At 39.7% G+C, this 24,025-nt stretch overlaps 1 protein-coding gene across 1 annotated transcript; it reads right to left on the reverse strand.

The window, feature by feature from the left end:
• Positions 1-212: 212 nt before the first annotated feature.
• On the reverse strand, positions 213-23,791 carry dnah3 (dynein axonemal heavy chain 3; the record flags this gene model as incomplete). The annotated part of the gene is made up of 61 exons (XM_079258752.1): positions 213-566; positions 653-790; positions 1,027-1,231; positions 1,327-1,469; positions 2,516-2,683; positions 3,354-3,511; positions 3,719-3,835; positions 3,980-4,224; positions 4,313-4,538; positions 4,698-6,325; positions 6,420-6,933; positions 7,029-7,227; positions 7,388-7,570; positions 7,658-7,874; positions 7,965-8,130; positions 8,207-8,873; positions 8,981-9,124; positions 9,231-9,387; positions 9,481-9,604; positions 9,676-9,855; positions 9,942-10,236; positions 10,312-10,415; positions 10,504-10,740; positions 10,836-10,965; positions 11,097-11,202; positions 11,808-11,908; positions 12,029-12,270; positions 12,481-12,592; positions 12,692-12,826; positions 12,911-13,130; positions 13,229-13,320; positions 13,410-13,586; positions 14,628-14,741; positions 14,822-14,930; positions 15,046-15,244; positions 15,336-15,450; positions 15,588-15,698; positions 15,881-15,973; positions 16,069-16,270; positions 16,559-16,695; positions 16,792-16,971; positions 17,119-17,235; positions 17,404-17,518; positions 17,627-17,718; positions 17,858-18,069; positions 18,201-18,345; positions 18,520-18,673; positions 19,107-19,230; positions 19,373-19,557; positions 19,637-19,815; positions 19,915-20,020; positions 20,099-20,229; positions 20,334-20,513; positions 20,636-20,831; positions 21,527-21,652; positions 21,866-22,061; positions 22,252-22,441; positions 22,533-22,667; positions 22,993-23,181; positions 23,295-23,393; positions 23,774-23,791. 61 exons carry the CDS (start codon positions 23,789-23,791, stop codon positions 213-215), a joined length of 12,033 nt encoding a protein of 4,010 aa, XP_079114878.1.
• Between the last annotated feature and the right edge of the window lie 234 nt (positions 23,792-24,025).

Genomic DNA, 24,025 nt, shown 5'->3' on the forward strand with positions numbered 1-24,025 from the left:
TTTAGGACTCCAGACACACACCATCTACAGAAGGTCATTTTGCACAATATATGGCAGCCATCCAATTAACCAAAATCCCTACAGTGAAACATTTGGCTTTAATAAAAATAAATAAAACAAGAAGCATAACTGTGACTTCTTTAAATCTCGCAAAAATTGTATATTTCTTTGACTTATACAGGAGTTGAGTAGGTGAACAAAGCTCAACGTTCTCAGTCATCCAGCTGGCAAAGGCACGCCACCCCACGGTTAATCCAGTGCTTCTGTGGCTTGTCAGAAGGTAGCTCGATTGACAGAACATAGTTGGTGGAGTGCCCAGTGGTAGATAAGGTCCCTCGACGGGCACTTGTTTTGTAAACAGGGCAAACATAGATATTCTCATGCTGAAACTTGGACATTTCCCCTGGTTTGAGCTTGATGATGGGCAAAAAATCAAACAGGATCTTAGGAAAAGACTCCCCAATGACCATGTTCTGTCGGTCCCAACGTGCCCCCTCCATGAAAAGACCCTTAACATATGCTCCATCCTCCGCCTTTTCTTCCATGTGATTCTCTTCTTTGGTTACCTGGAACAGAACTGAGAGTATGAGCACAGTTTGTCCCTATATTATTATGACTTAATATGGCCAAAAGGCCAAGAAACAAAACATACCTCAAATTCAAAGCCAATGTAGTCGATGGGGATAGTGTACTTTCTGGCAAAGTTCTGAGCCACTCCAGTAAGAAATGACTGAGTGAAATAAAAACCAGAGAGCCAGAAGACTGTTGGTGGTCCCTTATCTATCCAATCCTGTCCGGACCAACAAATAGGAATTAGTGGAAAACTTGGGCAAAGCATACCAAAAGTTATTTAATAAATTTATGTAACTGCTATTGAACTATAACTACTATAAACTGCTATAAACAACTACTTCAGATGAAGAAAACTTCACACATGAACTATTGGATGTGCATTACATTCATCTCACCAGTCACATCCCAAGTATTCTCAAGGTCTATGTGGCCCAAATCAGTCATAAATCTTACTTGCAGGAACTGTAGTCTGGCTAACAGATCGGTCACGTAACTTCCCAGTGGTTTGAGAGATGGGTACGACTTGGCTCCCCACATAGTGGGCACTTTGCCCACCAGCATGCTGTTAAAAACATTCTCAAGCTCAGAGGACATTACAATCTGTCCCTTTAAAGCTTTGCAGATGTTTATCAAGCTGGCACGCACCACATCTGTAAGTCTGTCGAGAAGAGAGACAAAATAAATCAGGCCTTAATTTAAAGGAAAGCATAACTTATCCTTTTCATCTTGATAAAACTGCAGTTTTGACTGTACCTGTTAAAGCGGATGACTTCCTGCCTCAACACAGTATTCATTGATTCTTCATACATAACTGGATATTTATCCATCACCATTTGAATGTCAAAGTCTGCTGGCAGCTTAGACAAGATGTCCTCTGCAAGCTCCTCCACGACTTCCTACATCACAAAGAACACAAATGCCAAATTTGATCTATAGTAAAAGACAGCAGCACTTGTATTTCATCCGTTATTTGGGTTGTGCAGTAAACATGGACATTTTCACTTGTGATATGTAGAATTATTTAGGTGTGGCTTGTAAAAAGGTTAATGACAAGAAAAATGTAATATATTATTAAAAATTGTGTTTCTAATGGTATCTACTCACTTTGTTAAATGCTTTCTCTTAGAATGTGCCACTTACATCGACTTGCCATGTGCTCACACATATGGTAGCGGTCATGTTTGGCTAACATTTTGACCACAGTGTTTCTGAATGGGCAACTTTGAACATGTCATACTGGCTTTATTTGATAAGTGCTAGAGCACCATTTCAGATAGATAATGCCTTGAAAAGTGAATAGAATAAGACAGCACATTTGTACTTCATTTTGAAGAGGTTACCTGTAGTGTAGTCAACCCTGCACCTGTAGCCACTGGATCCGCTTACAGGTGTAAACTTGTTTATAACTGGAAGAGTTTTGGCCATTGACAGCCACCATCCATCAACCCCTGTGCTTGGTATTAGTAGTTATTTCTATGCCTACCATATATTAATAAATCTTACACACTGAACATGGGTGGTGAGTGTCAGAGCAGAACAATTTTCAGATTAGACTGGTTGACTCTTCAACTTTCAGTTTTGTCAGTTTTTCTGATACCACTTTTGTGTATAATCAATAAAAATCTTTGGTTCACCCACATTTGATATTGAGAAATTGCTTTTCATCAGTTTTCTTTATATTTTGTCTATCTTCAGCACATCCCTACAGGTTGTTATCACAATACTCTGCTTTCTACAACATGTGTTCATTCTATGATTTCTCATTACATAAAAATATTTAGCTTCTTGTGGACTCGGAAATTAAGGTGCCTGTTCGGACAACTCCCAGAGATGACAAACACCATCACCACGTGGGGATAAACACTTCTGTTGCCTTTAATAAGTTCTACCTTATCATGTAAACAAAAATGTTCAAGTTCTTCAGACAACAGACAATACAAACCTGAGGAGACTTAGCTCCGCCACCAGACTCCCTTGGTAGAGTCAGGAGCACGCCATCCAACAGCAGATTGGTCTCTTGATTATCCTTTGTGATATCAGCATTGCTATGAAGTCCGAACACACAAGGATCAGCACAAATTGGTAGTCTTCGAATGTAGTCGACATAACTCTGAAATAAGGAAATAAGATGCACAAACTGTATATTACCACATTCCTATGTTAATAATATAAATTCTATTTTGTCAAAATGTCTTGAATAGAAATCAGATAAACACAAAAGGAATTTTATGATCTTTCACTCTACTCAGTGAGAAACCCGGGCCTGTTTGAATGAACACAGGGCTGCTTTTTAGACCACTTTGGTGAAACTGGATAATTACCTCTGCCAAGGAGGTTATGTTTTTACCAGCATTTATCTGTATGTTTGTCTGTTTGTTTGTGTTCAAGATAACTCAAAAAGTTATGGACAGATTTTCATTAAATTTTCAGGAGTTGTTGGAAATGTCAAAAAGAAGAACTGATTTAATGTCGGTGGGGATCCGGTTTACTGTTTGGTTCCAGGAATTTTTTTTTAAACTGTGGGCCTTGGCAGAGGTTTGCACTCTCTGAGTGCTTTTCTAGTTACATTTGTGTCTTCAAGATCTGATACGATTTGCATACATTTTGAGGTAAAAAAACAACAACAAAAACAAACAGCATTTACTGTGCCCAACTCGGTCTAATAAAAAAAACTAAACAACAACAAAAAACTGCTCCGTGTCACATCAGTACTAATGACAATGGAAAATAGCAGTTTGCAGGAAAGTGTTCATTGTAACAAATCAGAGCTGTGACAGTACCTGATAGGGTCCATGAGTAGGAACATAATACAGATCTCCCTCACACAGGTGGTAGCAATCCTTCTCAATCAGATCCCAACTGTAGAAGATGGACAGGAGCGAAAGCAGGAGACGTCTGTCTTTGTCATCCGTAACTCTGCCACCGTAGTTGCACTCACCTGAGAGAAATGCCATCCCAATTGATTAGAGGTTTGAAGTAAATTATTGCATTCTCATTTCATCAAGCAAAGAAATATAGAGAAGTAATTTTGGCTCCAAAGCTTGAAGTATGCCAGTTTGTGAGTCAAGGATGACCTAAATACTCAGAATGCCCCCATTTTCACCCATTTCACTGATGCAAATCGCTCCCCTGTGGTGAATCTAACCTGTGAGATATGTGAGTGCCTCCAATGGAACATTCTCATACTCATCCAGGAACATCTGGATCTGCCTGATACTGATCCGTAGGTCAGACTCGTTAAACTCATAGGGAATATTCCACCCTGACAAAAAAAAGAAATAGTAACAAAATAAGAATCAGTTTTACACATTTCAAAATCATCACTTTTTAAAAACAAACAAAAAATAAGGCAAAATATGTTTAAACATGCAGGGATTAAATATATACAGTGTAATGTATTTCTCACCCAGAGGTCCAAAGTTCCTCCTCTCCTGCACCAGAGCATGGAAAAAAGTCAGACCAAACAGGAGCTTCTGCCAAATAACCTGTTTCTTTGAGCTTTCAAAGAAGTCAGGGTCAGAGATGGGGTGACTGATGTAGGAACGCAACAGGTTGGCTCTAATTCCTTTAGGAGGCTCATTGGTCATCTTCAACCCATTCTGCAGGATACTGACTGGAAACTTGTCAGATGGGTAACTAGTTAACCACAATCTGAAAAAAAGAGCGAAAAGAGATCTAGTTTCTAACATTGATGCAAAATGCCAGCTGCAGTTTAAAGTGGCTGTATAGAGTTTGATACCTAAAGTTAGGGTGTGTGTTTTCTGGAGTGATGGTTTCCTCACAGATCCTCTCTAAAGTAGGCATCCAGCTGGTGGCCAAGTGGCAGTTCTGCAGCACCACCCAGGTGCCTTCCTTGATTGCTTTGTGAATCATCTGAGCTGCAATGGGTCCCTGTCCCTGACCGAGGGAAATGGTTTGGGTCTTACTACCCCCCATTTCTTGGTCATCTGCAAACTTCAGCAGACCTAAAAGAAAAAAACTATTTTAAATTTTTTAGCATCCAACACTTAAGCTCAGTGTCCCCAGATGTTTCCAAACTTCAGCATATTGTCACTTTGGCTATGTAGTGTGGAACTACAGTGTGTTTATAAATGGATTTGGCCAGTGTATAAGTGATTAATCACCTGCAGTTGGATCAGATCCTGGTGACAACACAAAGATGAGAGGGGAGCAGCAGTTTGAATCTTTGTAACTTCCTGCCAAGTCAAAGGTAGGTGGTTCGATGAAAGCTTGCCCCATGTTATCCACTATGAAATCCTGCACGGCTGGAACCAGTTTATCTGGCCTGAAGCACCTAATTAACACCATTCGGTCCAGTCCAATCAACTTACTCCACTGGTTAGGCAACTGGTCCTTATGAGGCTTTCCTGAATCATAAAGATTCTTCCATTTGGAGATGTTTTCTTTGACATGTTCAAGAAACCCCTTCAGGTTTGGAAGATTGGAAGCCCTGACTATCTCTGACCAAGATTTATCAGACAGCCACTCTGGAGCAGGGTTGGGATGTGGGTTATTCAATGCAATGCCACCAGTGAGGAGAAAACGCCAGACTTGATTATCAACCTGGCCTTTACCTTGCATGATGCCTATGGTGAGCAGAAGTGAGAAAAGCAACTTATCCTTCTCAAAAAGTGAACGACAGACATTATTGTAGATGCTGAGGGTAAAGTGTTCAACAATATTGTTGATTCTTTGAGCCACATCGTTGCTTTCTGGACTTTCCGATATGGAATAAAGGTAAAGGTTGATGAACCACATCAGGGAGTACTGGTACATTGGCTCAATGTTGGCCATGTCCGAGATGCAGAAAAACAAGATGGAAGAGTGCTCAGCTACAGGACGGTAGCCCATGCGAGTGTCATCTATCTCTTTCTCAGTGACACTGGCAATTTTTTGTTTCTCAGAGATCTCCTCAGATAGTATTTTGGAGGAGGACAAGATCTTGATTGCAGTCTCGTCTTCCAGGATGTTTCCCTCAGAGGAGGAGAGCACTTCTAAGATCTGATCCTCGATTTCCTTCAGCTGCTTGCTGTTGGCAGCACTCTCCAGGATGAGCTGGTTCTTCTTTTCTTCCAGTTCTGGTTTCTCTTTAGCTGCTACCAGCCCTAAAAGCTGGTCCTGTAAACCTTGTGGAGTGATCATAAAGTTCAGCAGACAGACTTTCACAGCCACTTCAGGGAGGTAATGAGGGTTCCTCAGTCCGGTGGTCATGTAGAACAAAAAGTCTTTCGAATATTCTACAATATTCTCTCCTATCTTCATGTACTCCACACCCTGCTGTTTGAAGGTTTGTTTCAGCAACACAGGTTCAAGAACTGGATCAAGTTCCTCTCCAACTTGTTCCAAAAGAACAGGGGTCCCAAACTGGATGCAGTTTTCTAAGATTCTCACATAGTTTCCATCAGACTGTTTGATAACAGCAAGCTTATTGACCTTCTCCATGTTCTTGACCCACTTGTTGGCTTGGCCTTGTGGATCAATCATTAATGGCCATCGTCGGGAGTTGAAAACAATGATGCCATTTTCTGTGGAGAAAGAATCAACTGGTAGTCCAGCAATCTGCCATGACCTGATGGCCACCTGGTTACCCAGAGTGTTACTGAGGGTGAAGTCCTTAGAGGAAGGGATTTTCTTCTCTTGGCACAGGATTTGCCATTGCTGCTGACACTTTATACGGTAATCCACAGTGAAAGCTCCAAGGTAAGACACAATTCCGGCAGAGAGGAGAATGTCACCTGTCAGGTTGGTGTATCTGTGGACAGGAGACAGCATCAGATTAATATAAAATCTACACATCATAACTCACAGAATAAGTTTATATACAGAAGAGTTATATTGTGTTTTACCTAATTCCTAGTTGCCTTCCAGCCTCTGTCCACCTGTCCTTCTCCCCACCCAGTCCTCCAATCAGTTTCTCTGCCCTGATAAGCTTTTGAGAACACAGTTCAATGTTGTTCTCCAAGTCTTTCTTCTTGTTAATCATTGCAGCCAAGTCATCATTCAGGTTCTGCAGTCTGTCCTCAACCTTTTTCAGCTCAGCTCTCTTCACAGTCAACATTTCCATCTGTACAGCTAATTCGTCCTCAGCCAGCTTCAGTCTCTCTTTCTTGGGGGCTACAACCTTGGCTACACGTTCATACACTTCCATTGCCCGTACCCATTTACAGAGACCCTCACAAGCTGAAGACACATTTTTGATGACTGAGGGCTGAAAGTCAGGGTTGTCAATAAACTTGTCTCTGATTTTCTTGATGTGTGGGGCAGGAATATTGTCTTTGTCAAAAGCTTTAAGGCTGTCCAGAAACTTCAGGTCACCAAGGAGCTTCTTAGATGGTCCCCAGAAATCCTCAACCATCTTACCTGCAACATAGGTATTCTAAAAGTGAATCCTCTATGCAGTTTGTCAAAAGGAACCATACCCTAAAAACATCATTCTGGCAATGGTGAGATTTTACCTGAGCCACTGGGATCAGGTTTTCTTTCAGGTTTGATGCCTTTCATTATACAGATGGACTCCATAACTAGTTTGACTGGACCTGGTGGGTTCTGCATAGATTTTACAACTGTAATGTCTGCAGGTTTCAAAGTGTCAAGAGCTGCAAGAGCAGCATTCAACGCAGGCATTGCTTCCGCCAGGTCACCCTCACATTCATCCTGAAAAAAAAAAACCAATAGGATACGCAATCATTGTGCTCACATATAAAAAGCTTCGAACCAAATTACTGCTCTGTATGAATTCTAAATTCATTGAAAATAATATATAGTCAAATAAGAAACAACTAAATAACTGGGATGGCATTGGTGCTCTGGATACCTTAATGGCTTGAGCCGCAGCTGCAGCTTCATTCGCCACTTTCTCATCAGCAGACACAAGCTCCTTCTTAGCATCCACCTCTACGGTTTCCTCCTCTATCTTCAGCATCATTTTGTCAGTCTCAGCTGAGGTCAGGATGAGCTCTGGCTGCAAGGCTGTAAGCTCCTGCTGCATCACTGATACCTGTTAATGGACAGCAATAACATGAAGTAAGTGGGAAAATATCAGTATTATTGATTTACGCTTGGAAGTTTTAACAGGTTCCATCACCTGAGATGCAGCAAATTCCAATTTCTGGAGCCCAACAATATATCGGTCCTTTGCAGTATTCACTTCATTCCTCTTTTTTGTGAGTAAAGTCTTGAAGGTAAGGATAAGCTCAAGATAGGAGGTGGGTGTGACATAGTTGTGTCTCCTTAGTGTAGAGAAGTACTTTTGAGACATCTCTCTGACACTTGTCTGGAAGTTCTTACACATCTCCACCACCCTTAGACACAAGATAATGAGAAGTCAGGAAATTAAGGAAACACAACTCAAACCCAAGCCAAGCCAAGTCATATTCTTTAAACTCTCTCACTCCAGTCTGACGTCACTTTCCATTTCCACATCCTCTAAGAACTTGTGGGCCACCATTTCCAGGGCATCATTTGGCCATGCATGAAACCAGTCAATGGTGCAGCAGTTTATCAGGGAGGGAAACATCCTAAGACGGTTCCTAAATGCATCACCGATGGGACTCATCGCTATTGAAAACATTATTTTTCTGTTAAAACTATGTGATAAAATCACATTTTCACAACAATAATAAAAAGAACATACCTAGCACAATGTGAAGGTTGGCCTTCACACGGTCAATGAAGAAATTATACATTGACAGTGGAGTTGAGTCAATCTTTTTGCCTTCCATGCGTGCAATACCCTGTGCTTTCTCAATGATGTCAGCACGCTCATCAGCAGCAAAGATGTTTGGCACATCTCCTGTATTAAGCAGCATGTCAATGTCTTCCAACATGGCCTCATTCTTGATCTGGCTGTCAATAAACAGAAACACAAGACTTTTTCCCTCAATGCCTGCTTTAAGCATCATCCGTTTGAGGTCATCGCGCCAGTCTGACATGCTGTAGTTCTTGGTCAGCTCAATCTGAAACAGGACGTAATCGTTGATAAATGTGCCCAGTTTAGTGGCACTCTGGCGCCCTGAGCCACCAATACCAACAAGAAGAAGGTGGCCATTGTCTTGTTTCAGTACACGGCAAATGCGGGAAACATGCTCAATAGCAAATTTGAACATCACGAGGGACATGGGTGCCTTGCTGCAGCTGTTGTACTCGTTGAGGTAGAACTCCATCACTTCTTGTAAGGTGTGCAAATCTGTGATTTCATCGTAAGCCTTTGTGTCAGAATCAGGGTTGACATAGTCACCAAAGAACAAGCTACGGATGCTTTCATCTACTACGTTGCCATCTGGACTGAGGTGGCTCAGGAGCTAGAAAACACAAGACAGGTTCACTGCCGTTTATAGTTGATGGTCCACTTTTTACATCATGTAACTTGTGAGAATAATAAAATAGATACATTAAATAGGAAAGGTACCTTTTCTATACCCAGCTTAAAAAAGTTTGAGGTCTTATTTTTGACAATGTTAAAAAATGTCTCTTTGTCTTCATTGTCGATGAGGCGGTCATAGAAAACACGGTAAACTTCATGAATCCACAGGCGGATCAGTTTATCGCCATCCTGAAATGAGGCATCCAAGGTAAGACACAATTCCAGCACAGCATACATTAAAGAGAGATGATATGGCACACCAGAATAATTTACTTGTTTTCTTTTGCTCCCTTACCTTCAAGTGTGTTTGTGGAGCCAGAAGCACGCCACGTACCACTCGAGCAAAATCTCGCAGGTTAAAGATATAATGGGACTTTGATGGAGTGGGGAGAAAGCTGTCAATAGTATCCTTGTAAACAGCCATGGTGGCCTGGACCATAATCTTACCGAGCCTAGGACAAAGTAATAAGTTTTCTTTGCAACTTTCTTTAAACTTGATTCTGATTTACACATTCACAAATATAAAACTGGAACTCACAAGTTACCTGAAGAAAGATGTATCAAACCCTTTGTTGAAGTGCCAATCAACAATGGAGGTAAATATCTTGGTAAGTGTTTCATCATCAAAGGACTCAATAGAGATGATGTTCAAATGACGGGTGAAACGACCTAGCATTTCAGACATTTTGTTCATTGCAGTGAATCTTCAAAGCAGACAAAATGATTAATTTTCAACATACCTGTAATGTCATTTTTTCCACCACCAGGAGGTCCCATTGCAGACATAAACAGAACATCTGCTATGTTAAGTCTGGATGTATCTTTCTTGTCATACCAGTGATAGTGGTCAATCCACTGTCTTAACAACTCAATTGGGGGCTGGGCACCATATTTTTCTTTAGCTGGCATGTTTAGATCATCTGTGGCAATCGGGGGAGAATACCTTTCAATATCTTCATATGTAATATCCCAGTTTATTAAGTACTGTGTGGGTGAAGATATTTACCAACAAAAACGACACACTTCTTTCCCATCGGAGGTCCAAACACGCCCTTTCTTCTTCTGTCCAGCTTTGCCATGATAATGTCTTGGGTCTGATTAGCTGAAGTGCGGGCTGAAAAGTTGATGCAGTTGGGTGTGTACTGCTCTTTAGGCAGCTTTACCAAGAAGCTTTTGATGATGACAGATTTTCCAGTGCCAGTGGGTCCCACAAATAGCATAGGGATTTCATGCGCCAGGTATGTGCGCAGGAAAAACAGTTGACGTGCTGTGTCCATAGTGGGAATGATTAGGTCAGACACCTAGTAAAAAACACAACAGCCTTTTAGTCAACACTGCAACCCACAGTATCTATGTTACAGTGGTAACATACTCACGCTGGCTCCAGCAGGTATGATGTTTTCTTCTTTTGTGATAGAATCAGTCCACACATTCCACTGTCCTTGGCCATCCTTATGGAAGTAGTAGTCATAAATAGTGCCTGCAAAATAACATGACAATAATCACATGTTCTGAAGATGTCAGATATTTGATTTATAGATGCGAAATTATTTTTGATATGTTAGAACCTCTTTCTGGGAAGATGTTGTTCTTTCTGAGTTTAATGCTTTTGGGCCGAGGGTGCTCATTATCCATGCCTGCGATCAGTGTGCGATAGAAGATGTCAAACTTCTTACGACTGTCTCCAGTGATGGTTCCCCCCAGAGACCACACGACCGCAAAGAGGAAGAGACCCTGTAGCCACATGGTTATCTGCTGGCTGGACAAATTCTGTGTACCATTGGTTTCTGATGTAGAAATTTCATCTGGTTTTGACAGAAAGGTTAACATCAAGCTCAAATACATGCTGATAAATTTAAACACCAGCTGATCTTGTTAAGCAAATATTTTTCTTACTAACCCATAAGGGAAGTATACAGCTTCATTAGACTAAAGGTCAGGTGGATGGGAGATGTCTGCACTACATAGCGACACTCCTTATCTATAAAGTCCAGGCAGGGCTGAACTATCCAATCAAAGAGCTCAAGGATCTACAGGGCAAGGAAAAAAAAATCAAACAAGAAGGTATAAGAGTTACATAATGTCTTAAAGATACAAAATTAGTAGCATCTGTTAAAATCTGTGGATCATTTAATCAAGATATGGGCATCTGACACCTCACCAGCTGTCTATGTTCAGCACTCAGGGTTTCTGGCAATGTGTTCATGTAAGAATCTCTGAGAGGAGACCATCCCAGCTGGTGAGGTTCCATATAGATCATACCACACCTGAAAATTAAAAGTGCATGCAAAACCTTAATAAATGCAAACACTTTGATTCATATTTACATGAAAGGTCCTATAATATATATGGTTTCAACAATTTCATATGGGTATCAGACATCTAATAACATTGTCTTCAAAAAGTATAACCCCTACTTAAGCCTTGGTCCTTAGTTTTAGCCATTCCAAAAGTGGCTCTCGCGAGCTCTACAGAGAACAGACTGTTTCAAAGTCTGAACCTTTTAAATATTTTAATATTCATGAGTAGTGCCTGTCCATGCCCACTTTATGTTCCTCTCAGGGAGAGAATGCAAACCTGCTCATCACAGGGGGCATGTTCAGGTAGCTGGGGGGTGGGACAAAGGTAGTATCCTTTTCTGGGAAGAGTGGTTATTTTCCTTCATGAGGTCACAAAGGAAAAGATCTCAGACTGACCCATTTGAGCACACATACGCTAAAAAGTGGACAAAGCAAGTGAGTGAGGTGACAGAATTTTCTAATTTTTGGGCCTCATACACAGGATATGGGGGCACATATGACTGTTAGAAAACATTTACAAAGGGAATCTTGCATAATATAATAACAATGAAGCCTATGTCAAAACTGATCACCTGCTCACAGTAGCTGGTGAGGCTTGCTCCAGGTCAGCCGGTTCAAAAATGAGACTCATCTTGGAACTCATCTGAATAATTTCACCACTCATAAGACAAAGCTGAAGGACATAGTAAAAATACATGTTTCCAGTCATCAATTACATTCAAATCTTTTACTAAAACAGCAAATGTCCATAGCAGTATGTAGACACTAAAAGAAAGTTTAAGAAGTCAATTACCTTCTTATTATCATCCAGCACTGTATTCATGTTCTCAATCCAGACAGCATCAATTGGCCCATCAAAAATGATCCACTGTCGATCTTCTGAAGTGGAAATAGCCTGATTCCTGAAGGAAGTGGCCAGGACGCCATCAGACCACTCATGGCTAACTGGATCAAAAGAGCCATACAGTTGGCCCATGGTGATTGCCTTGGGGTTGATGATACAATAATTCACAGCAAACTCCTCCATCAGGTTGGCTAAATATGGAAAGGTAGATTTGAGAGCATGAAAAGTTAGCCAGTTAATAGAAAGAATATAAAGAATAAAACCACTGAACTGGAATCCCATCTATATAATAAAATCACTTTTCATAACTGTTTGCTAATGGACCATAAGGGGTCAGCTAAAGCAAGATGAAATGGTAACAAAAAATGGCTAAATTGTACATTGTAAACTCTAATACCAGCCTTCATATAGGTCTCCAAGGGCAGCAGCAAGAACTTTGTAAGCACAAGTCTTCCCTCCAAGAGGATCTCCCACTATCATGAATCCATGACGTACCAACATCATCTCATACACCTATATTCAAAGACAAATCAAAGCCTAAGCAATTTAGTATATCTTTTCAAGAACTGTTTTAAATCTTTAGTAATAGTGAAAAGTTCCCTCTTTTGATACCTGGATGATTTTACCAATGAACCATGGAACAGGCTGGAGGTTAAGCTTTGCAATATTATTATTGAGTGCTTTTAGGAGGAGATCGTAGTCTGGTTTTGGGAGAATGACTCCGGGAAATAAATCTGAGATGATACCCTGTGGGCAACAGCAAGAAAATGATAAGTTAGCATAAGACAACTTAGGTTATACTGCGAGAGGATATGGTACAAAATATGGCACCTGGAACAGAGGCACATCCTGGGCCAAGAACTTTGCCATATTGACATCCATCAGGGCTCTAAGTAACAGCACACTCTCATTCTCCTCAGGATATTTCAGCTTCAAATTTCCTGCTGCGGTCAAAACAGACTTCACAGCTCGCATACCGTAGTCATAGTGATACTGGGAAGACAGCTGCTCTGAGCACAAACGGTAGGTGGCCACGATCTTCTGGGCAAGACTGTCGGTGAAATTCAAATTGATGTTTGGCACATGAATAAATTCATTCTTCCATTTAAAAATAAGATATTCCTTTAAAGAGGAAGTTTTTCTCAATACCTGCGAGATTCAATGAACCCCATGGAGTATAGTGATATCTCACCAATTAGACCATAGTCTGGGACCATCATAGCAACTGTTCGAAAAAGAGCCTAAAAGATAAGATTGAAAGGTTGATATTTGAGTTTCCTTACCAGTTACTGCCAGTTATCATATTGTTAGACTTTGACCTGACAGATACCTTTAGATTGTCAGGCAGCTCCGCTCTTCCAGCGTAACCAGGGTTCATGGTGATGAAGACAGAGCAGGTTGGGTTGAGGGAAAGCTCTGTGCCCTCAAACATGAATGTCTTCAGATTCTTGGCAATAGCCTGTTGTATGCACAGTATCTGCTGAGCCACAACAGAAAGTACCTCCACCTGTGACACAAACATCCACAGTAATGAGGGGGCACTTTTAATAAAAGTACCACCTGTAACATGGAAAAGGCACATTCATGAGTAATAAAATGTCTGCGGAATATCTCAAAATGGGAAACCTTTTTTTTTTTTTTACAATTCAAATTAAGTAAAAAAAATGAAGTTATAAAAAAACTTTAATGAAGCTAATAAATTAAATTACAAGCCAACTGTATATCTGAGAGACAATATTTCACGTTTTAAGGCTTTTTTTTTTTTTTTAAAGAGCAACATGTGGGATTTGGTGACATCCTGCATATTACAACAGAATTAATTCACCCTGCCACTTGTCACAGCCTTCCTAACACATAGAAAAGAAAATGGCAAAATGTCCACTTTATAGCCAGTGTTAGCTATATTCCTTGTAGGTTAATGAGAAGTATCATAGTGCAACACTACAGACCTCGAAGAATCTGTAAATATATCTGTTTGGTTAAAAAAAAAAAAAAGATAAAAATAACACAGCTGTTCTTGTTCTCATCTGATTCCACACTGTTGGAAACATTATCTTGAATATGGCATTTCTTCAAGTAAAGTCTCCAAAATTTCTTATTGAAGATTCCTGTAAAAACAGCTGAAATGGGCTGTGAAGTTAGGAATGTTTGCTTGATAAAATCCCACGTGCATTTCTGCCTCGATCAAAAGAACATTCACAGGAGATGTAAATCATTTCAAAACTTAGATGTATGCTTATTACCTGGCACATTTCAGAGGAAGTTCGGAGAGTACATGTGTATAGATATAAAAAGTGCAAATTAATGCAAAGTTTTAAAGTTCACTAAGAAAAAAAACTGTATATATTCATTTATTTAGAAAATGGAACAAAAATCTCTACGGTAATACAAGCCTAAGATTATGCAAACAACTGGAAAGGGCCTAAAGTCAACACCTAACTTTTAGCATGTTTCAAGCATTAAGTATGAATAAATTATTTTGTTATAATAAATCTGCTAATAAGAAGAGGTGAACTCAATTCATCTCTGTAAGAATAACTTAACTCACCTCTATACGATTGAACTCATCAAAGCAGGCCCAAGCTCCTGACTGAGCCAGTCCTTTGAAGAACTTACTCATGGCTTTGTAGTCCAGACCATCGGAGCAGTTAAATACTACACACTAGATGCAAATACAAATGAAGACATTAGTATAAAAAAAAAATGCAGGTGTATGATTTTACTGTAAAAGTTTTGTTCTACCTGTTTAGCCAAAGCTTTTGCTAGATCTTTTGTGGTCTCAGTCTTGCCAGTTCCTGCAGGACCCTCAGGAGCGCCCCCTAAATTCAACTTCAAAGCCCCCATTAGGGTTCTTTAATATTACAAGCAAAAAAATCCATTATAAACAAATGTTTTAAGTAAATGTTTCAAGTAGTAGAAGTTGCAGTACATTAAACTGTAGCTGAAAGGATAAAGCATGAAGTTACCTGTAACAGCGATCAGTCAGAGGTGTAATGACTAAACGGGGAGAATTGCCCAGATACTCATAGCCATATTTCAGGCAGGTTGTAATCATGCGTAGCATTACTTCTCCATCTTCCCAGAAGTAACGCAGTTGAGAAATCCATGCAAAGTCATTTAGGGAGGAGACATGGTCATCTGACAGTTTGGCCACAACATCTCGAGCTAAAAGAGGAAAAAGCAAAATGGTTTATGCAAATTAAACCCACATTTAGTTTATTTGAAATAGCTCTGAATTTTGGAATTTAAAAATTACCATGAACATCTATAACAGTAAGAGCACCGAGGGTCATCCTGGCCCCTCCTGGCAGCTTCCCACGCACCAACTCCACAATGTCAGCAATCTGGGCGTTGCACTTCTCTACATAGGCCTTTGAAATGTAAAATTACCACACATTAGACAACAAAGTAACTATGCTTTAATCAGAAGTTGATCTTTAAAAAAAAAAAGAAAAAAGAAAGAAAACAAAACAAAACAAACAAAAAACAGATTAATCTAAAAGCTGACAGGCAGAGAGTTGGTCTCAATGGCTTCAGACACTTCACTGGTCCAAAAAATGGAGGAGGCACAAATGACAACTTGTCCAGGCCACTGCAACACCCATTGCTTCCGCGACACCTACAGGAAAAATTGAGACATATATTATTAATGATGAAATGTTCATGCAATATCAACCTTTTCAAAAGCTTAATCTAAATGAGAACAGAGATGTAACAACATTTAGCCTTCACATATTTATATTTTGCCAAGATTACCTACCTCTATATTCTGGCTAAAATTCAAATAATATTTCTAAGTACCTCTGCATACTGATTAACTCCTTGATGAATAACATGCCGAACACTCTTGAGCATCAGATTCTCCACCTGCAGCAGCCACTTTTCTACCATTCCCTAAAGGTAGTAACAGCACCAGTTCACAACATATGGTATAGTATTATGTCCAATGAAACACTGAATACCCAAAATACAAAAACAATGTTGAATACCTTTGCTTGGGCTGGAATGATCTTTTCTGTGAAAGGCACAGTTTCTTTTTCAGAACTGATCATGCCAGTTATCTCCAAATCATCTGTAAACTCCAGTTTCGCAATGCCCTCAAAGCACTTCTTCAGGTGGGGTTGTACACAAAGGGGGTCTTTGGTCTGTGACAGAATCCCCAGCAGTTCATCATTTGACAGGAAGAAGAATCTGGAAAGACTTGGATAATTAACAGGCTGAAACAATCATGTTTAAGTGATGTTAATACCATGTAACTTGACATTTCATATTGAAATTAAGAGTCTTCTTCACTCTATACAAACACAAGAAAATTCATTTCCAGGGTTGCAATTCAGTCCTGTTCAGATGTTCTTTTCAAATATATATGCCACTCGCAGGTTTTTAAGATCCTCAATGAGTGATTGTCCATTATACTTACAAAGTATTAATGGTTTAGAGTATTACAAGACACTTTAAGACAATCACAGGTTGTCAAACCTTGGGAAATAGAGCCTTTTCTCTTCCAAGTAGGTATTCAGGCCTTTTTGAATGTCATCCAGGTACTCATTGGACTCTTGCAGCCGTTCTAGCATGTTGGGCTGGTCTGTGGCTACCAATACATGTGTATCCTTAACCTGGACCAGAGCAAGTGCAAATGCCAAAGAAAATGGTATGTATGCAATTTTAAAGAAAGCATATAAACAGGAATTCCTCTGTTATGTGGATCTTACCGCCACAGCTATGATATCCTTCCAGTAGCCATCAACGATGACAAACTTACGGCCCTCCTCAGGCATTTGGGCAATGATGTCTTCTGAGCTGAAGATGGGTTCGAGGTAGAGCCATGTAGCCTGACACCTCAACATGGCATCTAGGATGTCCTGCATACTCAGCAGCTTGTCCTCCCATTTCTAAGCAGGGTATAAATGTCAAGAATCACACATGTAAAATATATGCTGTAGAAACATTGTTAGCTCATCTCAAAGATGTAGCATTTCTGATTCTTTGTTTTCAAGATGCAAAAGGAAACATCCTAAATCATGCATGCCATATCTCACCTTACATTCAGCCTCTATTGGCTTAATAAAAGGAGAGCCTCGCATGGTCTGTGCCTTGATAACGTGGTCATCCAGAAGGACCTGGATGTCATCCACAGCTGACAAAATGCTGGTGCCCTACAGGAAAATAAAATGTAATTTTGTCATTAGAAGTCTGATTTAGGCTACCAACTAACCATTGGCATTTATGGCAATAACTTAACATAGTTACTGACTATCTTAGAGCATCTCAGCCTATGACATATCTGATGTTAAAGTATGTGACTGTGTTTTTGCTGGTCGTACAGTATCTCTGTAGGCGGAAAAAGAGAACTGAAGGTTGGCCCATTCTTTTTTCATCTTTTCCAAGGATTTTTCTAGAGAGTACTCTTTACTGGCCGAGGCTCCAATTTCTTCCAACCTTGGTCAAAATTAAAATAAAAACCCATCACATTTTCATATAAGACATTTTTTCATCTGATTATGGTGCATGCAATAAACATGGTTCAGTGTAAGTGAAATGTTGTACTTCTCAGAGAACTGTGAAAGCCCGAGGTCCAACACACTCCGCAGTGAGCTGTTCATATCTGGTTTGACATGGAAGCCCACAAGGCTGCTGATCTACAGACAGATATGAAGTGCCATTAATTATTAACATCAACATCATGCATCCTGGGAGACACAGGACACTCTTCACATTAACACTTGCATCAGTCTTAGCTGATCTAATGATGGTCATATATTTAAGTCATCAGCAGACCTTCTCCCAGTGACGATCCTTGATTCCAGGGTTACAGATGGTTGTCAGGATAGGCAGGTGTTGCTTGAACCTGTCTATCTTGCTTTTGAAGCTTTTTGCCACACGACAAGGCCCCAAAAGATTAGAGAAAGTCTTTGTAAGTTTATGTGTTGTCCTCCACATGGTGTCCAACTCATCAGAGATTTTTTCAGCATCCAAGTGCAAAAATGGACCTAGAAGTTAAAATCCGAAAAAAAATGTGTACGCGCCATTTGTCCCATTTGGTGTCATTTAGAGATTTTCAAACTATAATAGATGTAGGAAAAACAGAATAGATGTAATGTCTCCATTGTAAGTTCAGTACCGTTCATCCACACATCTGACTTGCTCTCAAAGTTCAGCGCTGTGTTCCATAGCTGCTCAAATGGCTGTTTCTCAGCTATCAGCATTTGGAGCATTGGGAACTGGCTCTGCTCCCTGTCCAGCAAACTCTGCTCTGTGTTGAGTTCCTGTTAAAATAGAGAAACAACAGCATCTTTGTTTTCCACCTCTCATTTAAACACTGAGTTTCACTCTGTAGAAAGATGTTTGAGCATCAAAACTATTTTGTTTTTGCACTTCCTCTTCAAAAGGGATAGAGATGCACATGTTCATCTCACAATGAAGGAGTGTGGTTATCTTACTTCCAGCTCAGTGACTGCAGCCTCAAGGCAGGCTGTGATTTGAGCAAGCTTTCCCATGTTGTTCTTTATCTCCTCTATGTTCATCACTTCCTTCTTCTTAAAAGCTTGTATCTCTCTGTCCATATCTTGCAGGTTCTGGTGAAACTCACAGATCCTAAAAGAGTCATATAGAGATGTTGCAGATCTGACTAAGTCAGCGAATGGCACTTAGATCTCCAAGCAGAGTAAAATGATGTAGATAAGACACTGATAACAGATAGGGGATTATTTGTGGTCTTAACTATGATAACACAACAAGTTGTTTTCTCATAACAACTTGTTGTGAGAAAAGAAGTGAGTTTAGAATCTATACTCACTGCTTTTCTCACAACAAGTTGTAGAGTGGAAAAATTAGGTAATGCCTAAAGTGAAACTCATTCATTCCTTCATTTCCTTTGCTACTCAGTCCAACTAAAAGTCACAGGGAAGCTGGAGCCTATCCCAGTAATCATGAGGCGAAAGGCAGGGTACACCCTGGACAAGTCATCAGGAAAGAAAAAGAAAGGCACTTTGACAAGACTAAGACTACGTAGCTTTTATCTGGTAACCTTGTTTGAAGATGGCTCTCAGCTTGTTCTCTTGTGATGTCAAGACGAATCCTGCTGTCCTCAAGCTCAGTCAGGATCTGACTGGGCCACTGGAACACGCGGGAGTTCAACCTCAAGTCATCAGCTGGAAAAAATAGGAAAAGCCAGTGCAAGTAGCAGCAACTTTAAGATTATATGAATAAAAACATATCATCCATAATTTAGGAGCAACTGTATAAACTACTTGTAAGTTCAATGCTACTGCAAATAACTGAAAGATGGTATACCAGACAAAATGGCGTAGTCCAGTAGGAATCTGAGGCGATAAGATGCTGCATTGATCTCTTCTTTCAGCTTGTAATAGGTCACCTCACTGCTCTTATTAATGTACTGGCTGAGAAACACCAACTCCTCAGTAGTCTTGGGAGTTCCTCTGACTGTGTCTTTAATTTCCTCAAAACTTTGACAGATGCTGTGAAAATAATAAATAAATAAAAATTTCTGATTGTTGAAATGAAGTTTTATGCTCCATAAATATATTTCCCCTTTACCTTGTGTTAAGCCTGCGGTTTTCCTCCACTTCAAACATGACAATCATGTCTTTCAGTCTTTTGGCGCTGTCACATAAGTACTTGTTGACTTCCCCAACATACAGACAGAACATGGACAAGTTCGCTGTGATGCGCAGCAAGGCAATCTCCTTCCACAGGTGATTAATGCTCTCAATTTTCTAGGGGTTAAAATAAGGGTAAAAATAATTCAGCAAATAAGCAAAAGGACAAAAATGAAAAAAGAAATTATCTTAAATAAAAAAAAAAAATCCAGTTACTTTGGTAGATCCTTTCAATGAGTGCTTTTCTTTGAGGAATGCTGATATGTCTTGTTTTGATGTGTTGTCCAGGAGATTGCTGTATTTTTTATATACATTGAGGTACCTGAAGGATAAGATGCAATATTGGTATTGTCTCTATCTTTTATTAAGTTTGACAAAAAGAATGTACATTTGCTGTTACTTTTGGGGTCCCACTGTGTTTTTGTAGAAAATATCCTTGGCCTTGTTAAGTAGGTTTATGACCAAAGATTCATCAGACCTGACAGTGTGCAGGTACAAGTTATGGATATCAGGAAAGAGGTTACATTCCACCTGGCCAAAAAATACACTGCATGTTATTTTTGGGTGTTACACAAAATCATAGAAGAACTCAGTGTATAAAAGAAAATAGATATTTTCATATTTAAAGTTTGCACCCTTGGGAGCCTCTCTGCACTCCTGATGATTTCCATGAAGGCCCTGTGAATGACTTCCCAACATTCCTGAAAGATGGGTATAAACTTTATGTGAGTCTCATCGACTTGTAGCTTAATCAGCAACACCTGAGAGCGAACATATGTCATTTCATCAAACACCTCTCCAAAGTCATTTCCCTCCTAAAAAAAACAAAAGACAAAAACAGAATGCAGGGATGATGATGAGAAAGCTTCACAGCAACAGCATATGACAGCATGTCTAGATGCCTCACTGCATCATGTCAAATAATAAAAATACAAACCTCATATTGCATGAAGAACTGCAGCAAGTCCTGTAATGATTCTATGACAAGACTTCTGAGGTGCAATGACATGAGTGCTGCTGCACAGCTGAAGAACTCCTGGACACTCTCTGGAGCTGCTTCTGTATTGTTGAGTATAGCAGGCAGCCACAGGCTCTCATAAGTTACAAATAGTGATGCACAATGAGGCACCCACCTTAAAAAAAGAAAAAAATCCTGATCAATTCATTCCTACCCATTTTGTTGTGATTAAAATTATCAACTGGCAGAGTTAAGAGTCGTGCAAATATGCAATTTAGTTAAATTAACAACTACTTTTGATAAATAATTTACTACCCAATCCTAAAGCATCAGATTGTTATTAATGTGGCTAAACATGTAATTTTTCAGATTTTTTGTTAAGTGAAAAGAGCTATCAGTGGAAAAAACTAATTGTTCAATGTAGTCACTACATGATGAACACAACATTGTTCTAATAAAAATACTTTCATCACCCATCCAGTGGAAAAAACAGAAAGGTATCCAAGCAGGTGTAAATTATATACAGGGATCAATTTCTACAAATTAGTGTCTCATATTACAGCTTTGCACACAGACATCCTAGGTTGCTGCATGTTCTAACAGGCTGTACAACAGGTGCACAGAAAAGGAAGCAATGGAGTCCTAATGCAACTCAGTGTAAACAATCCCCTGAGAGACAGCCTGACATGTGTCTGACAAAGTGGACAAGATGGAAACATGAGCCTGCACATACAAAAGGATTTACTTGTTTGGCTGTGAATATGCAGGACAGCTGATTTGACAAAATGTGAAAACACATTGCGGTGACTAAGTCTGGGCAGCAGCTTAGACACCTATAGCACACTGTCTGTTTAAACTGGTAGCACTCACATTTGAACCAGTTCCTCTCTTGTAGCTTGGCACTGTCTCTGGACAAACTCTTCAAACTCAGATGGGAGGAGGGGGAGGCTGCTGGGGCAGAGATCCTCCAATTTTACAAATCTCAAGGATGAAAAGCTAAAACAGGATAAAAGATTGAGTAATTGGTTTACCAAATTATTTTATAGGTTAATTAAATCAGCAGAATGCAGAGTTTCAAAATGAGTAATTTTGACATATTTCAATATTTTTCTTGTGTACTCAATAATTTACAAGTCAGTTTCTTCACCAAACAAAGGTAATGATATATTAAATTAGCTTTTACTGTAAAATGAAATGAGAACATATTACCTGTCTATCCAGAAATCCTGCATTAGGGTCATGATTGGACTGTGAGTGAATAGATGTTGACTTTGCCACATGCTTGCTTCCTTGTAGCTAAGGGCCCAAGGTACTGGGGCACAAATCACCCTCCTGGGAAAAGGCTTGGGGATGCTGGAGATGGACAGTCGCTGGCACTCAGATGGGTCCATCAGAATGTAGTCCACTGGTGACATATCCATGAATATATGAATGCATGATAGCTTAGTTGTGTTAATCACATATAAAATTGTGCAGATTTAGGGAAAAAAGGTAAATATACACTTTCTTGGGGTGTGAAGATAATGTCTAAACAAAACAATATTATAAGTCAAGAACCACTGACTTCCTTTGATTTGTTTTTTTTTTCTTTTTACCTATGCTCTTTTTCAGACTGAAGTCGTAATCTTTCTTGACTTCCTCAATCATATTTTCCTTTAAAATCTGGAAGTGTTTCCTACTATCCTCAGTGTCAGGAGGCAGCAGGTGCATGATCTTGACCATCTGCTGGTGAGGCTGGTGGGCCAACATAGAACTGGGAATGGTGTTGATGTAGTACATATACCTCTGTGTGAGCAAACTCAAGGTGTGTTAAAAAGAGATGGTCCAATTTCAAATCAGAAAATGAGTTGTCCATGAACAAATTTATTATCCTTGCCTCCAAGTCTCTGTCACTGGGTTCAGTCTGAGTTGTCCTGATCTTCTCCTCTTTAGTGTGAATTATGTCAAGCTGCTCTTTGGGACTCATAGGCCGGCTGCTGGGTATTTCTAAGATTCTTGGCTCATGTTTTTCCTGAGATGAGTTTGAAGTGTGAGATGATGTGTTCCTGTAAAAAGATTAATCAATCAGATCAAGTGCTTAAGGTTAAAAAAAAAATCCTCCTTAAAGTTAAGCTACCACTAGAATGTGTGGAAAATGTCTTTACCTTCTCCTTGGTGTAATTGCTTGTCTCTTTTCAAGTGGAGTAATTGCTTGCAGTCCATTAAGTAAAAGAACAGTCTAGTCTTAAGGTTTTTAAAGTAGTCTTGAGGAGAGTAGGCAGACAAATTACCAGAAACCAAATTTAAATCTCATGAATGCAGTAACCTGTAAGGATACAAGGCTTTGCTGCTTTTGCCAAGGGGTGACAAAAGCTGCGTCGTCTGCGCTGGAGTTGATTAATTTTTAAGTGCTGGGCACGGAGGCTGTAATTGTTTCCAATAGACTCACTGGGAGTGCGGTGGTGGTGTTGCTCTTTGAATGGAGCTGCAAGAGTCCATGAATTGGCATGTAGGATGGGCGGGTAATGACTGTGCCTTAAAATTGTCTAATGGAATAAGAGATAAAAATAATAGGACAAAAGTTAATTTGCTTAACTGGAGACAATGAGCAAAACAGGATTTTCAAAAGTTTGTATGATGAATTCATTTATATTCTTACTTGATATAGTTTGGATGGTTCATTGGATGTTAAAGGCAAAGTTGGGGGAAAAGGAAATTCTCTTTTCTGACTCATATTGTACGTTGAGTCATCCTCCATCTGTAGTGCAGATAAAAGCAATGAGAAAAACCACCTCTAAGACAAACACTGCATTCATGTAATCCTTGCAGATTTTTCTCAACAACCTTCTTGTTAAGGTTGAACAAATTAAATCCAAAGTTCAGACATGTATACGTATGAAGCAAGGTGGGAAATAGAATAATGTAAACCAGTAAAGCGCAACATTTCAGAGTTTTGTAACTATGACAACAGATTTGCAAGTATAATTTATTCCTGTCCTTTTCCCTTGCTTATCGTAATTATCTTCTGCTTTCTTAGATAAGCTCCAGAGGGTTTGATATTTCATTTAAGCTGACTACGTTGTGGCGGTGGGGTGGAGGGGGGGATGAGGAAAGCGAGTAAAAGGCGTCAAACCTTACCTGCTCGAGTCGTTTCATTGTTTCAGTTAGTGCAAAGAATGAAAGAGAAAAAAAAGAGAGAAAGGCCTGTAAAAACAGAAATAAGACTTTTTTTTTTAAAAAAAATTTTGTTTAACATTTAAAAAGTAAAGAGCAAACACACGGTGGTGCAGTAAAGCTTACCTTCTTCCGTTTGCTTCAACGTTAAACAGACAGGATATCTGTCTGGTACAAGCTGTGTGGATGATACACAAAAAAGTCAACGTCAGCGAC

This window comes from Telmatherina bonti (genome assembly GCF_933228915.1).
Source record: "Telmatherina bonti genome assembly, chromosome: 19".
In the NCBI taxonomy this organism is placed as follows: domain Eukaryota; kingdom Metazoa; phylum Chordata; class Actinopteri; order Atheriniformes; family Telmatherinidae; genus Telmatherina; species Telmatherina bonti.